At 39.9% G+C, this 15755-nt stretch overlaps 1 protein-coding gene across 5 annotated transcripts in view; it reads left to right on the top strand.

The window, feature by feature from the left end:
• Window positions 1–14757, top strand: part of SMAD1 (SMAD family member 1) — a 56672-nt gene extending 41915 nt beyond the window's left edge. For all 5 annotated transcript variants that reach the window (XM_026042625.1, XM_026042626.1, XM_026042623.1 and 2 more), the window contains 5 exons: window positions 3518–3775; window positions 5943–6059; window positions 9629–9850; window positions 11076–11332; window positions 12811–14757. In XM_026042625.1, coding sequence (XP_025898410.1) covers window positions 3518–3775; window positions 5943–6059; window positions 9629–9850; window positions 11076–11332; window positions 12811–12954 — 998 coding nt within the window. In that variant the 3' untranslated portion in view covers window positions 12955–14757. The remainder of the gene's footprint in view (window positions 1–3517; window positions 3776–5942; window positions 6060–9628; window positions 9851–11075; window positions 11333–12810) is intronic.
• The last annotated feature ends 998 nt before the right edge of the window (window positions 14758–15755 follow it).

Raw genomic sequence — 15755 nt, 5'->3', positions numbered from 1 at the left:
TAAGTAGCCTCTTGTTGCTTTCTGTTATTTGCTCCCCAAATTTTCAGACATGGAAAGAGAGAGATCTACCAAGATCCTCATCTAACTTGGAAAGGGAGAAAAATGAGCCCTTGAGGGAAGCTAGCTCATATAAGCTAATAGATACCCATGTGGATAGAAAATACACTGCCTTGAAAACACAGCAGGTCCTTTGACTTGAATTTGTTTTGTTTTTTATTTTAGCGGGAAAGGGGAGGCTTTTAAAAAAATTACATAAGCTTAAAGTTGTAATCATAAATTGGAAACTTTGTTTGCTATAACAATCATCTCTGTGACATGATGAAAATGAAAACAAAAAAGTGAATAAGTGATTTTTTTATGTTAATACAGCACACCTTTTTACAGGAGAGCAGGATGCTACACTGGAGAGAGACAGAGTGTAGAGATCCTTAGCTTTCTACAGAGGACCCTGTTACGTTTTTATAAATGTTCCAGCTAAATAAATGAATATATATGTATTTGTGTGTGTGTGTGTGTGTGTGTATGTGTGTATGTATATATATATATATATATATATATACACACATTTCTCCCAACAGCAAGCTGTCTTGGGTCTATCTTATATGTTTTGGCGTTCTTGGCTCTTAGATGAAATAGCCTGTGGGTAACATTGCCCTGTAGCTGTAATTCTTTTAATACGGCTCCACTTGTTTGGTGCAGGCATAAATCTAAGTCTGATTTGCATGTTAAAAATAACCTGCTCAATTCCCAGGCAGTTTTAGTTCACTGACAAATACAGGATATGTTTTTATCTACCGTTCTACCAACATATGCAGCTTGACTTTCACATGATTTATCTTTCTCTTCAGGTACCATCATCAGCAGCAGCATTATTACTGGTAGTAGTGCGTTAAGTCTCAGCCTCTGGTCTGTATCTCCACAAAATCTCTGAGCAAAACTTAGACTCAGTTAAAGTTGTTTTTCCGAGAAAATGAAGAGATAAACCTGGCTTATGACTTGTGGTTCTGCTCTACTAGGTGGTTTTAACCATTTAAATCAGATTCCTCTTACGAATCATGTTTGACGTGATTGTTGCAGTAGCTTTTCAGGACAACCACACAATTAGCAGTGCTTTTTGTTTAAATAGGTGCATCTCTGGCATAGAAACAATTAAATAATTGTGGAAGTCAGGCTTAACATTGACAGAAGGAGAAAGAAAAGGGACGAAACTGTGTCCGCAACCCACTGCAGCAGTGTCCTGCAGAGATCCCCCCCACCAAGGAGTGCACAGCTTCCCGACTTAATAGCACGGGTTTGCGGGCTGGCGTGGAAGGGCYCTCCTGCCTTCTGCCTGTCAGTCAGACCTCAACCTGGAGCCGGCAGCTGCAGCAGAGCAGCCTCCTCCCCTGCTGTACTGAGCCCTGGGAATTGGTTACTCCATAGGCTGGGTGTGCAACCAAGCCAGAAACACACTGCTTTAAAGCAGGGAGAGGGGTAAGGATGGTGTGTGCCCCGCTTTGCGAGTTGAACTCCTGGCATTTCTCAGTGCTTCTGAGCAGTCCATCTCCTGCTCAGAATCCTGCTGTTGAGTGAGCAACGTTCAGATCAACTCCTCCATGGCCCTGGGAGCAGCTGAACTGCAAAAGCCCTTGATCTGCAAAGATATCTAGTGATGGCATTAAGTGACCATCTTGGAGGTGGGCTCTTCGGTTGCTGTGGTCTCTGTCCCACCTGACATCCTTTGGGTGCCTTTTCTCTGCATTTAAGGTTGTTGGTTTGTGGGGACTACCTGAAAAAGGGACTTTTTACCTACAAGTAAATTCTGCAGTGATATTTTTTGAGACCATTTGTGCTCTGTCAGTGGTGTTTTCAGTCTTCTTCCTCCTTCCCTCTTTGTCCACATGTAGTTTGAAGAAACTGGCATTAATTCTTTGTGGTCTATGGTAGTTTTGTGTGAGAGAGAGCAGGAAGGATGAGGTGTATCTGGAGTCCTTCCAAACTTCAGCAGTGTTTCTGCCCAACTGGAGATAAAGTGTATTTGCCTTGGGAAAATGTGACATTGCTGAAGGAAGCACACTGAAGTTACTGAAAATATGCGGAAAATATCCTGTTCTGTAGCTATTTTAAAAACCTATAAATCGTATGGCTTCCTGTGATGTCGTATATGTTATTGTTTAGCATGAGGTATGGGGTGGGAAAGGTAGGTGATGTACTTTCTGCAGAAGTTAACTTTTCCAAAGTTAACGGTTTGACCTTCATCCACAGGAAGCAGAGGGCTAGGAAAGCTGTGTTGTAAAGCTCAGAAACGTGAGGAAGACTCATAAAGGCAGGAAAGGGAAAATACTCTTTAATGCATGATATCATTGTGTTTTCACTTGTAATTTATTAGGCTGGCAAATATTTGCTATGACAATTAACATATTGTTTGAATTAACTATGAAAGAGCTGATAGGTTTCACAGAGTCTATTTAATTCTGAGAGATCCTAGTATTTAGAGAGATAGGGTTTGACTTTTGCTCTGCTGTAGATGAGAGGGTATGTGATGTCAACCTCAGTGCTAACCATCTGCTTTGTATTGCCTTTTCCAGTGCCTACTCCCACTTCTTTGTGCTTGTGCTCCCTCTCCCTGCCCTTCCCTCTCCTCTTTCCCCCCATCAACCAAAATATCTCCATCTATAACAAGACCAGCTTTTAATCTTTCGAGTAGCTCAGCCTTTGCTGTGAGGTATTCAAAAATAGAAGCTGAGGCACTGGAAAAAGAGCTGATTCTCTTATCTTAGTGTATCTGGTATCATGTTCATATTCTCAGTTGAAAAGAGACCTTTGTTTCCCTGTGGTGAGGAGGCCTTGGGAGTGTGGTGAAACCAGGATCTCTGATCCCAGAGCAGCACATGGCTGGAACTCATTTGCTGTCCAGTTGCTGTTTTTTCTTTCTACTACATAGCTTTGTTTAAATTGCAGTTTTGTAAACTGGCTTGAAGGGTTAATAATAGTCTCAATGTGAACTTGTAAGAACATAGCCTAGGTTAAAAATAAAATTACAGCTGTTGAGACCAGGCTCAGTTCAAGGCCTAAATAGCATTAGTATTATCTTCAGAAAAAAAAAATCCTTCCTTATTAGCAAGGTTTCAGGTTACAGGCTATTACATGATTAGCAAGATCACAAGCACGGTAAAATGAACTGCATGTCAGCATTGCAAAGCAGCAGCACTTCCCAGCACTTCTTTGTGAGAGCAGAACTAAAATATAGAATTGCAGTTTCTTCTTGGCTCTTCTTCTCTGGGCCTCTGTGAAAACAAGCTGCTATCTGGCTAGCCAGGTAGCTAGCACGATTGCTATAGACTCAAGCTATGCAGTAACTGGCATACAGAAACAGTTCTTGCTGAGGCATGTGCTCCTAGATTTGRCTATCTCATTTTTATGGCACATGCCAATGTGCTGTAGGGGACAGGGAACATTTTACCCTGTGTAGCCTAGTTCTCAAGGACTGGCTCTCTAATGCTCGTTCCTTTTTTTTCTCTGTTCGCCTCCTTTTCAGTGCTTCCTCCAGTGCTAGTGCCAAGACACAGCGAATACAACCCTCAGCACAGCCTCTTGGCTCAGTTCCGCAACTTGGGACAAAACGAGCCCCACATGCCACACAATGCGACTTTCCCGGACTCTTTTCATCAACCCAATAGTCACCCGTTCCCCCACTCGCCAAACAGCAGTTACCCAAACTCACCGGGAAGCGGCAGCAGCACCTACCCGCACTCCCCAGCCAGCTCGGACCCAGGAAGCCCTTTCCAGATGCCAGGTATGTTCGTCTTCTGATGTTTATTTGGGATGTGAGAGTGTGCCTGGACACCGCAGGTATCGTGACTGTTTTACTTAGTTATACCATATTATCAGCAGGTGCTTGTGTTCAGTGGTGAGTTGGAAGTTGTTAGGTAACAAGACTCTGTAATTGGTTTGTTTAATAATAATACTAATTTTTTTTTTTCCATCTTTCAAACACAAATTAAATGCTAGAGTAAAACTCTGGGTGGTATGAGATACAAAATCTTTCAGATTTGGGGGCAGGGATACAAAATCAGGTGTGTTTTGAGAGGGAATTAGGGTAACCCTTTAGGCCACAAAGCMTAAAGCAAAACATGTTTGGATGTTTTGACAAAAGAATAATGCCCTGGATCCATCTTGTTTAGGAAAGAGATCATCATAAATTCAGTATAAGGCTGCAGCCCTGTGAAAGAAGGATGTTTCTAAAGGGGAGCACACTACTGTACTTGAGAAAATTTATTCAAATAATGATGTAATCTCAAGAAGCAAATATATTTCAACTGTAAAGCAGCCCCTTAAGGCCCTGTAAAGAAATCTTCAGGCTGTTTTGCTTCTTAAAATCAAAGAAATAGCAGCCTTTCCTTTTTGTTTACTGATGTCTGTAGCAATTCCATGAAGCTATTTTATTGTTTTGTTTTGTCTTTGCTTGTAAAATAATAAAAATACTGCAGAAGCAGCCTGTGAGGGATCCCTGAATCTAAATGCTAGGAGAAGGACTCTATACAAATATTTACCGATTTTCTTTTTGTGTGCTTCCTTCAGGGCTGAAAAAGGCTGCATGTGAGCAAAGATGTATGAAAATCTGTTTTCTGTTATATAAAATTAACATTCATACATTCCTGCTGGTGTAGTTGTTTCACATCTTTTTCTCTTGCGAGTGAAGACTACTGAACTTGCAGAGGCAAGAGGGAAGGAAGAAGAGTCTACGTAGTGAGTGCTCTTAAAAAACAAACAAACAAAAAAAAAAACAAACAACAACAACAAAAAAAAAAACCCTTTGAGTGGTCTGTTCAGTTTTCATCCCTGTAAAGGAATCAGCAGCTGCAGGGAAGAAATTGATTTAAAGGAAAGTTAAGAGACTAGTTTCCTTGATGCTTAGCTCTGATCAATTTTCTATCTTTTACTAGTAGGGAAGGAGTCCAAATGTGGAAAATACAGAAGAGAGAAGAAAGAAAAGAGGGGGGAAAAAGAGAGAGAGTGAGCAAGAGAAAGGCAGTTATCCAGAGATCTTGAAAACTTTCCAGATCCTGGCTAATTTGCTGCCTCTGGCCTCATTTCGCGATCTGTGCATCACTAAGGCATTGTATTCACACATAGACAATTCAGCAGCAAAAGCTTGTAGGCATCAGGCAAGGGGTTCTCTCTTTTGTGTGTGTCTTTGTGCAGTTGATTTGGAGGAAAGTGTCTTCTGAAGTGTTGGGTAACAGCGATGCTGGCATCTCCCTCTGGTTTCTAGGAAGCTGTTTGGGAAACTTTCCCAGAAGTGAATGGAACAGCTGGAGGGCAACACAACCCATGTGCAGCAGGGCTCAAACAGGGCTTTACTGAGTGTGGGCATAGTGCACAAGAGAGTTTTATACTAGTGATTCAATCAACTGTTCATTGCAGCCGTTAAGAGACTTGAAGACATACTGGCAAATCAAATCTTGGTCCAGAAGGTTGCTTCTGTAGTATTTGGGTGTTTAAATACTTTATATTGTTACTTACCTGTGAAAATAGAGCTAGTACTTTGGCTGGTGCAATCGCATTGGAAACAATAAAGCTGGGACTGAAGACTTTGTTTTGAGTTCAGTCCACATTTATCCTTTTGGATATTTATTTCTTGGTCTAGAGAGCTCTTTGAGCCTTAGTATCTCTGCAGCATTTTCAACTGTCGAACGCTGCAGGCTACTAATGTAGCTAGACTTTCCTTTGTGGCTTGATGCATGGAAAGTGACTTGTTACTGCACTTGCACTTCATATGCACAGTAATTCTCTGCTTTCCTGAATCAAGGTCCGTGATTGCTTTCTCAGATTTCTGGTGGGTGGAAGTTTATAGCTGAGTCAGGCTGGAAGCATTTTAAGCTAAAACCATTTATGTGAGTGTGTATATGTACTTTCAAGAGAAGAAAGGACTTTGGTATCTCTACCTTCTCTATATTTAGCTGATACGCCCCCTCCTGCTTACCTGCCCCCGGAAGATCATCTGACACACGATACCTCCCAGCCAATGGACACCAACATGATGGTACCCGCAATGCCCCCTGACGTACACAGAGGAGGTAAAAACGTTTCCTTCTCAGCTTCTGATTTGCTTCCTAAGGGTAAAGACCTTTCAGAACTTCTGCAGTGTGTTTAGTAGTTGAGCTTTAGTATTGTATGCATGTTGTTCAGAGTTATGTAGTTAGTTTGTGTTATGCTAAGGGATGGAATAAATCTGAATATTAAAAAGTATATAAAAAGAAATGTATATTTAGTACAAGAAATTATCACATGAGCTTTAAGATGTGAAGTATGTGGTTTTGTCACCACATCATGACCAAAGTAATTTGTGTGTTCTGTATCTGGAATGTTTGATAATCACTGAAATGAAAGAAGTCCTGTGGTGCTGTGCCTTTCTGCATGTGATGCAGAAACTAAACATATGCAGAGAAAAAAGTCTCTTTATCTCCTATGATTATATTGATTTATTGAGACAGAGCAGTTAATGCTATACAGTGCCTACTGAATTATGGATGTTCAAGTATAGCTCTCCAAAAGAAGACTTGATCAGAAGATGGATGCTAATACCTTCACTTATGCAAAGCCCACAGACATTTCATGTGAGCAGCTGGAGGTTTCTTGTTGTTGTTTTTCCTATATTTTTTTTTCTCATAAAATTGTTTTTTCTCATTATGTTACAATGTTTTAGACCTGAATTCTAAATTGCAGTCCCTAGGAGTGTGCTCTGCTTTAAATAGTTGCCCCTTCTAGCGATAAGGGCTTGGGCTTTTCTTTTTGTTTGTTTCRTATTGTTTTGTTGTTGTTCTGGTCCTCTTTCTCCTTCCTCTTTGGGTCACACAATGATGGCCCATGGTCCAGAATTGAGAGCTGTCTGCCTGAGGTGGCCTTGCCACAGAGTTTAAAATCCGTATTTAAAAAAAAAAAAATCCTTTTGTTTTATGTACTGTGACACAGACATCTTTTTACACACTGCTTTTGAAAGCCTTTGCGGCCAGCTGTGACTGCTGAGTAAAAGATTTAGTGCATTCATCACGATGTGAGAAATAGCCCCTTCAGAGAACACATCAGCTTACACAGCTACGGACTGTGCCAAGAAAGAGCAGCAAGTAGAGTTACTGTGCCAAAATGATTACAAAGTTTATAAGCATATGAACAATTTAACTATTGTTTGATTTTTGTACTCATTTTGTTGCTAAGCTTAATGTCTGTTTTCAGGAAGTATATTTGCCCTCTTAAAACAATTTAGATAGCTTCTGTGGTAACCTATTTACTCTCTGTATGGAGTGAATTTTGCATATGATAAACCCCATCTGTAGCATTTCTGCTTTCGCTGATCCAATGCACTGTGTGTGTGTGTGTGTGTGTGTATAGTCCTTGCTGTTACTGGCAGCCCAAAGTATATTTATCAATGCCCAACTGCAGACTTCTGTATGTTTTTGCTTTTCCCCTCTTATGAAGCATTTTACAGTAGCAGATTTTTATTATATGTGAGTTAATTAAAAAAAATTTTTCCTGTGTGCTTTTTAACATGCAACCATTCCAAAATTGAAGATCATGTCTATTAGTATTTTTCCCTTCTAATAGTTTAGTACAATGGATTTTACCTCTCTGTCCTTAAGTTTAAAAAAAAAAAAAAAAAAAAAAAAAAAAGAAAAAGAAAGAAAAAAGATATGCTGCTTCTCTCTGTATACCTATATGCCTCTGGGTGTTTCTTATTCGTATATGTGTCTAGCAATTGCACTCCTTAAAAACCTGCTGCAGGTTGTTCAAGAACATTCTTTTTTTACTGTAAATGGACTGCAGCATTTTTGTTGCAGGCTTTCAAGAGCATGTTCTCCATGGTGATTTGTTAGTCTTAAGAGATTTGACTTAACAAGCTGCATCCCATCAATGCAGTTGGGTAATTTCCATTGCTGGCCCGTGCTGGGAATGGAGAGACTCGGCGCACCTGCTCTGCATGACTTAAAGCAAATGTAAGGAAGTTAGTATGAAATCTGTGTGAGAGAGATATGATTCATTCTGGAAGAATGGCCAGCTGGCAAGATTTCTGCCTGACTTTGAGAACTGGGGCAAAGCTGCAGCTTTGATAATTGCTGGCATCTTCATGTGACCTGGGAGTAGAACAACCTCTTACTAAGAATTTATGGCTGATTTTTGCAATGATCTGAAAGGATAGGAAATACTGCGGTATCGGCTGCTTTCTGCTGGTGTTTTAAGCAAGTGGTGGATCAGCTGTGCATGTGTTGCTTGGCACCCTTGCACAGTGATCTAGCGTGTGTTACTCTGCTTTCTGCTGCTTGCCACGTTTTCTATCTGCTATGTACTTCAGGTTTTGGGGGGCAAGGAAGGCAGGGGATGTTCTTCATTCTGCTCCTGTCAGAAAAATCATGAACGAAGGAAAATGATGAGCATTGGTCTTATGTGACAGAGACATGGGGTCAGGGCAAGGAATCCTCTGTCCAGAGGAACAAGTTTGCCTGTAAAACTAATCTTACCTTCATTTTAGCCCTTTGACCTGCAGTTACAGCTTTAATCTGCCAAGTTGGTATCTCAGCAGCAAGTTCAACTGTACTATGCTGAGCAAGGAAATAGTATCCTTCATTTAAAAGAAACCACATAAAGCAACCACATCCCTTTGCTAGCCTGCTTTTATTTGGAGGCAGTTTAATAATTTGTAGCTGTGCTTGGCACTTGAAAGAATACGCGCTGGGTGGAGACATCTAAAGAAGCTTATGCTGCTGTTGGACACCCACTGGGAAACTCCTTTTGGTGAAGACCGTCTGTATCATCAGAAGAAAAGTTTCCCACAGCAGAGTCACAAGTGTTACCCCAAGACTTCCATGTGTTTCCAGGGCTTGATAGACAGAAGTTATGAACCATGCATTTCCTGTTGGCTTTCTGCAATACCCACGGCTTCAGTATGATCTTGTTGAGGAGGAGCTTGTTCTTAGCAGAATCTAGAAAAGAGAGTTGTAAGAAATGCTTGCTATTACTCAAAAAATAATTRATTGTTTTGGTAATGAACAACTTAAGAGTTTGTATTTGCTAGCACTTCACAAACAAAAGGTTCTTGTAAAATAATACCTTCTTTGGCTTCCTCTACTCTTTATTCCAGTGTAACTGTAAGGAGCCTGTACATTATGCCTTGTATGCCTGCTGTTTCTCCCTGGCACTGTTAAACTCTGCAGTGTGGGTAGTAATTGCTTTTAATTTGGGGACTGAGTAGAATGAACTAAAGTAAATTAACCTTCAGTTAATTTACTAGATTGGAAAGGAAGTTGAGCTGTATCATTGCAATATTTCTCTGCTCTCCAGTTTACTCTATGGTATGTTGCAGAAGATGCAGCAGGGATAGAGGGGCACTGCTTGGCACGTGCTTCATGGGCATTTTTGTGGGTACCTAGTACCAACTGTTTTATTTTGCAAGTCTTGTGTGAGTCTTGTTGATGTATAATTGCTCTCTTGAGTCTGTGGTTCTGAAAAAGTRAAAAATGGCTAAAGGCAGAAGAGCCTTATCCAGGCTGATCTTCATTGATCTTAAGCCCAAATCTGTAGGTCTAGAACTCTTTAAATGTGAGGCCTGTATTCAGGCCCGTTAGACTGTAACATTTCCTCGTTTGCTTTGCAGATGTCCAGGCAGTTGCTTATGAAGAGCCGAAGCACTGGTGCTCCATCGTCTACTACGAGCTCAATAACCGCGTCGGGGAGGCCTTCCACGCTTCTTCCACGAGTGTGCTGGTCGATGGCTTCACAGACCCGTCTAACAACAAAAACAGATTTTGCCTTGGGCTGCTCTCTAACGTTAATCGAAACTCCACCATTGAGAATACAAGGCGGCACATTGGCAAAGGTGAATTTTAGATCTGTGTGTTTGAGTCCTGGCGTTTTGGGTTGGGGCAGGTAGAGTTGGATGGTTTGGGGTTGTAGGTTGCCTGATTTTTAATCGTGCACACACACACCCACACAAATGTTTTGGTTTTTTTTTTCTCTCCTCTTTCTCTTAACTTGTCAGTTTTGGATGCCAGCCTCCAGGGCAGGCTGATCTTCCTAATGCATGTGATAAGTCATTATTAGAAAATTGGTAAATATATAGTTTTCTGAACATGTGTTAAAAGCAAACCGTTGTTCTTACCTTTTGTGTAATTACGGAAAGCTCTTACCCCTAATTGATTTTTATGTGCCTGAAGACTATTATAATATTAATCAGGATTTATGACTGTTTAATAAAATGTCTTGATTTATCTTGATTATTGACACACATGTAAATCCTAGTAGTAGTCCTTGATACACAACTTTTAGCTATACTTACTTCCAACATAAACTAACTATCCTAACATCTATTTAGAGAGACAAACTGCTTAATCAGTGTTTGCAAATGTATCTTAGACTTCTTTCCTAGTCTGTTTGATKCTTTCAGTGGGAGTCCTGTGCTTATCTTCTCTTCGATGGCTGTGACAATGTCCTGCAACAGAGAAAAAACTTCTGTTTCACATCTGACTTAATATAATCCTCGTTTTAGGAGGGCCTGGCTGTCATGCAGCTGCAAAGCTTATATTGCCTCCCTCCAATGGGTCTTTTCTGACAAACTATTTTTTTTGAGTGTTTACGTTATCAATAAGCTCTGGATTTTCTGAAACAGTTTGGGATCTAAGCAGTGTTTAACAGTACCAGTTAATAGAGGACCAATTAATTCTCTTCTTCCTTAGAGGAGGAGAGAATTGAAACTCAAGGGAAGAGTTAGATCTTCAAGTTTTAGCCTTTAAAAGTTTTCTCTACATGAGGTCTTGTGCAACTCTCAGCAGCCTATCACAGCTGTTATATGCCACTCTTATGCTTCTTTATATATGCCACTCCTTTATCACTCCTTTATATATGCCACTCTAATACTTCTTCCTTATTTTCCCCATCTATTCTTCCAAAATATCAGGATATTTATTTGACATATCAATCATTTTCTCTTTAAAAACACAAAAGTAACCCAACTATCTCTAGATATTTTTACAAAGTCAGAGTGTGAAGAATAGATACACAGTCTGAACTCCTCTGACCTCCTAGCATCAACTTTTTCGTCCTAGGTGTTCATCTCTATTATGTTGGTGGAGAAGTGTATGCTGAATGTCTTAGTGACAGCAGTATCTTTGTGCAAAGTCGGAACTGCAACTACCATCATGGTTTYCATCCAACCACTGTGTGCAAAATTCCTAGTGGCTGCAGCTTGAAGATTTTCAATAATCAAGAATTTGCTCAGCTTTTGGCTCAGTCGGTGAACCACGGCTTTGAGACGGTCTATGAGCTTACTAAGATGTGCACTCTCCGTATGAGTTTTGTAAAGGTATGTGAAAATTTGCTTGAGCGTACTTTGTAATCAAAATAAATTATTCTTTCTTAATATGGTGATTTTGAATAATCTGTTACCTCCCTGCATCAACTTGTTATCAACTTGCATGAACTTGTTAAGGAACATTAAGATATTTGCAGAATAATATTCTTTGTGTGTAAGACAAGACAAAACTAAAACATACAATTGTTTTTGGAGGGGTGGGTTTGGGGRCAGGGAGGGGAGAGTGGGGAGGGGGAGTGGGGAATCTTCTGTCAATGCACAGTGTTTAAGACTGATTTCCAGGAGGTGTTTCTTACATGGCCAGTCACTTTGGCAAGTATTCCAATCATGTCTGTTAACTATTTTAACTTCATTGCATTGCCTCTATATTTGCCATACTGATTCAGATGGGTACTTGCATTGAAATGGGTGTATATAAATATAATTTTGTGTATGTAGAATTTTTATATAGTTATTTGCATAATCTGGATTTGTGGGGCTTCTCTTTTTTGGGGCAATAGGGCTTAATACARTACAACTAAGCTTTAAAAAGAGTTGAGTGGTTAATTATTTGGCTTAAAAGCGGTAAAGTAATCAATTACGTTGCACCAGCTTTTGCCCATTTAAATGACACTGTTAGCCTGTGTCCGTCTCCTGTTCTGTAAGAAATCCAGCTGAATTTCATGCTTCTGTTCCTGGCTGGCATTCTGGAGAGGTGAGCGAGGACTATAGCACAGATGATTATTGCATTTGTTGGAGTATAGATAGCATAATTACCTAAATCTATCTTAACTATCAGCWCCCAGATTAAGCGTTTCAGCAGTTAGTGGGAATAATACACGTACCTTTCTACTCTACAGGGCGTATAAGGATAATAATCATGATTTGTTAGGGTGGCCATGAGCTTCAAAAGGTGTGCTGAGGTATCAAGGGGCTGGTCATGTATCTGAAAGCAGGCAAACAACACGGCTAATATGCCAAAGTGCTCTTTTTCAGGGAAGAGGAGGGAGGTAGAAACTTCAAGTGTCTGTTAGAGCAAAGCTCCTACATGGGAGAAGGTCGTTTATAGACTATCCGCCCCGTAAAGCGGGCTGGTCCTGTTCTCTGACGGTTGCACAGGAGCTGTTCTGCACACTGCACTGTTGCACTGCACAGCAGCTGTGCTGGGAGCTAAGTATCCCCTTCAGCTTGATGGAGAGCAAATTCTAACTGCRGTTATCTTCTTGCTGTTGTCTCCAGTTTCGTGCCACCTGTGGTTCAMTTGCAGGACGATTTTGAATCACTTCCTCCAGTTTTTCTTTTTAATTTCGTGTTGAAATGTGGTAATAGTTGGTACCTCAAGGGATTTCTGTGACTCCAGTGGTAATCASTGTTGGAAGCTGAGTAATTTCAGTAAGAAAGACAATTGAATTATGCTTCTTACGGATTTTATGTTATAAAATAAGGTGATTTTTTTTCCCTTCCTTTCCTGCTTATGATTCTGTCTCCAGGGTTGGGGAGCTGAATATCATCGCCAAGATGTAACGAGCACTCCTTGCTGGATAGAGATACACCTTCATGGTCCCCTTCAGTGGCTGGATAAAGTACTTACTCAAATGGGCTCTCCTCACAATCCTATCTCTTCAGTGTCTTAAAAGGTCCCAAGCTCCTGCATTTTGGAAAAAAATGAGCCTTGCATGTACTTGAAGGACATAAGAGTCAGACACACTTTTTTTCCTACCCACTTATCCCCCCTCCCTGCCTCCGACTGGCAACAGCTGAATAAGAGCCATGAAAATACTTGACTTCTGTGACCAACTGTTGGATTCAGAAAAAATAAAAATAAAAAAATAAATCCCTTTGACTTACTGTTGGTATCAAGAATTTTAGTTTACATTTTAATGTTCTATTGCAAAGTTGACTTTCAGGGCTTAGTGTAATGGGGACAACCAAGCAAAAAACACGATCTGTCAGACTGACTTCCCACAGGATTTTCCTGTAGTTGGCACTCTGGGATTCTTTCTTCCTTATGTTCAACGTTCACTGCTTTTTCTTTTTTTCCCTGTGCCTTCTGGGAGTACAAGCCCGTGTTGGTGAAGTCTGATTTCTGTAGACTTTCTACAGTACATTTTAAAATCATTTGTCTAGTTCATAGTTGCTGTTCTTGTAAAAGAAAAAAAATACGGTTTAACAACTGTGTAATAATTTTTTTGAAATTGTGTCCTGACCATACTGCTGTAAGAATGTTAGGWATGTTTTTTGCTAAATGTATGTATGGTGTATCTGAAAGTTTAGAAGTTATTAAAATTTAGACCATAAAGGAGTTAGGAATATTTGGGAGGGAGGATTGGGAAGGGAAAATGACAACTGAAATGTAGAGTATATTGTAAACATAGCTTATTAGTTTAAATTGAGATCTGAGTTTTGCTGTGCATTTCATTTTTTATAGTGGCTTCAACTTGTTAATTTTGATTATTTTTGCCTCTTCCTTTCTCTTCAAAATAATTGTGCAGCTGGTTAATTCTTTTACCTGTGAAGAGGACAAAATGATTAATTCCTGCAGTGCAGAGCCTGCAGCTCTATGTATTTCAATACAAAATTGTACAGTATGCTCTTTAACTATTGAGCAATTTTATACAGTTTATGTAAAAGAAATAGGCTTTTAATTTTGTAAGAAAATCTTGTTTTTCCAAACCTAGTAACTGTTAATTGCTTGGAGGACTTCAAKATCCCTGTGTGGGTCTATTTCAAACTTTTAAAAGATATATATTTTTAACATTTTTTTTAACTGCTTGATTTATTTTCCTCTCTCCAATCTTTTATATTTACGTAAGGTGTAGTACTTTTAAGTACCTTTATTCCAAAGCTAGTGAGTCCTCTTTACTAGAAGTTTTGAATAAAACCTGTTGTTACTGCATACAGTTGATTATAACCTTGTCATGTCCACTTCTTAGTAGTTTTGAACAAACCAGATGCAGAGATGGAGGAATAACTAGCAATGAGGGCATGCTGAACTTAAACATTTACATTTAGCACAGGTTAGTAACCTTAATCTACTCAGTACCCTATTCAGTATAGGAGATAAATGAGTTCTCTAGGAAACTAGACAAGATCCAGAATGCAGCTGCACTGAAGTATCCTGACCACCTAGTGAAACTTTTTTTTGGATGATTTCAACCTGCTATCTTTGTACAAGAAGAGTTTTTCTTTTACTGCAGTATCTTGCAGACTCAAATCTGCAGACCTATATGTAGGTAATTTTGCAGGAAGCACTGCTGCATTGAGCTCTGAGAAATTTTTGGGGAAATGCCTATAAAATAATAGGAACTCAGATGAGATCTGGCCTTGTTGTATAGATACTTCTTATCTTTATTTCTATCTTGTCTATTTGTAAAATAGAATTAGCAAGCCTGAYCTTACTTCATGAATGGTTTAGAGGTCTTCCTCCAAAAATATCTCCCTCCCAYGTGGTATTTTCATCAAGGGAATTGTTTCTCAATTACTACGTTCCACTGGAAAAATATTTGGACACCATTTTAGTCCATCAACTCTTGCACAGTCTGTAGACTGCCTTAGGCTGTTTTTCCTAGCGGGCGACGTTGCCTCCTCCTGGGCCCTGCAGCATTTCTGTGGAGACCTGCTGGAGCTGCCCCATCTGCAATTTCACCCTCCCAGAGCCATGGGAGCCTCCTCTCCCCTTCCGCAGGCTTCTGCCTGGGGGCTGTTGTCYGGTGGCTGCAGAGCCTACGGAGCAGGGGAAGGAGGGGAGGATTTGGGGGCCACCAGGAAGTCACCCCTGAGCCTATTGCAGGTGCATGAGGCAAAAGCACAAGGAGAAGCTGAGCAGCTGACATGAGYGTCTTAGCCAGAAGATGTATGTGTATGGCATGGCGCTGCAATGAGCAATACCCATTCTTAGAGAGTGACTCAATCCTGTTCTTTGTTGTCATTTCTAATCTTGATTCAATTGGTTCAGTACAGGTTTTTAAAACAAAACTTCCCACTGCTCCTAAAGCAAAAATGTACTGCAAAATGTTCAAGTTCCCTATGCAGGAGAAGCTGGTTAGGAACCTTTATTATATTTGTCAGYTTCAACAACAAGATTTTTTGTTTTAACTTGGTATATGATTTCACAAAGAAGCATAAGTCATACAAAATATAAGTCATAGAAAAATAAATACAATTTAAAGATTACCAAAAGTAAAAAACACTGTTTGTTGTTCACTTGCTCTTCTTTGTTTGTTTGTTGCTTTTTTTTTTTTTTCATCTCCTACCTATGCTACATTAACTTCAAACTGTTCCTTCTAGTTTTATTTCTTTTCTTGTAATACAGCAGTTGGGTAGTGATATTTTATTTTATTTATTTTAATCAGTGCTGTAACCAGCAATCAAGCAAGTGTTAAGAAAGCAGAGTAAGAGCCAAGTGGGAAAACAGAACAGTACAGATTTGTTCAGA

Source organism: Nothoprocta perdicaria, unplaced genomic scaffold, assembly GCF_003342845.1.
Source record: "Nothoprocta perdicaria isolate Ctin4 unplaced genomic scaffold, notPer1 scaffold_31, whole genome shotgun sequence".
NCBI classification, from domain to species: domain Eukaryota; kingdom Metazoa; phylum Chordata; class Aves; order Tinamiformes; family Tinamidae; genus Nothoprocta; species Nothoprocta perdicaria.
The sequence above is the reverse complement of the archived record's forward strand: the minus strand, read 5'-3'. Positions and strand labels throughout refer to the sequence as shown.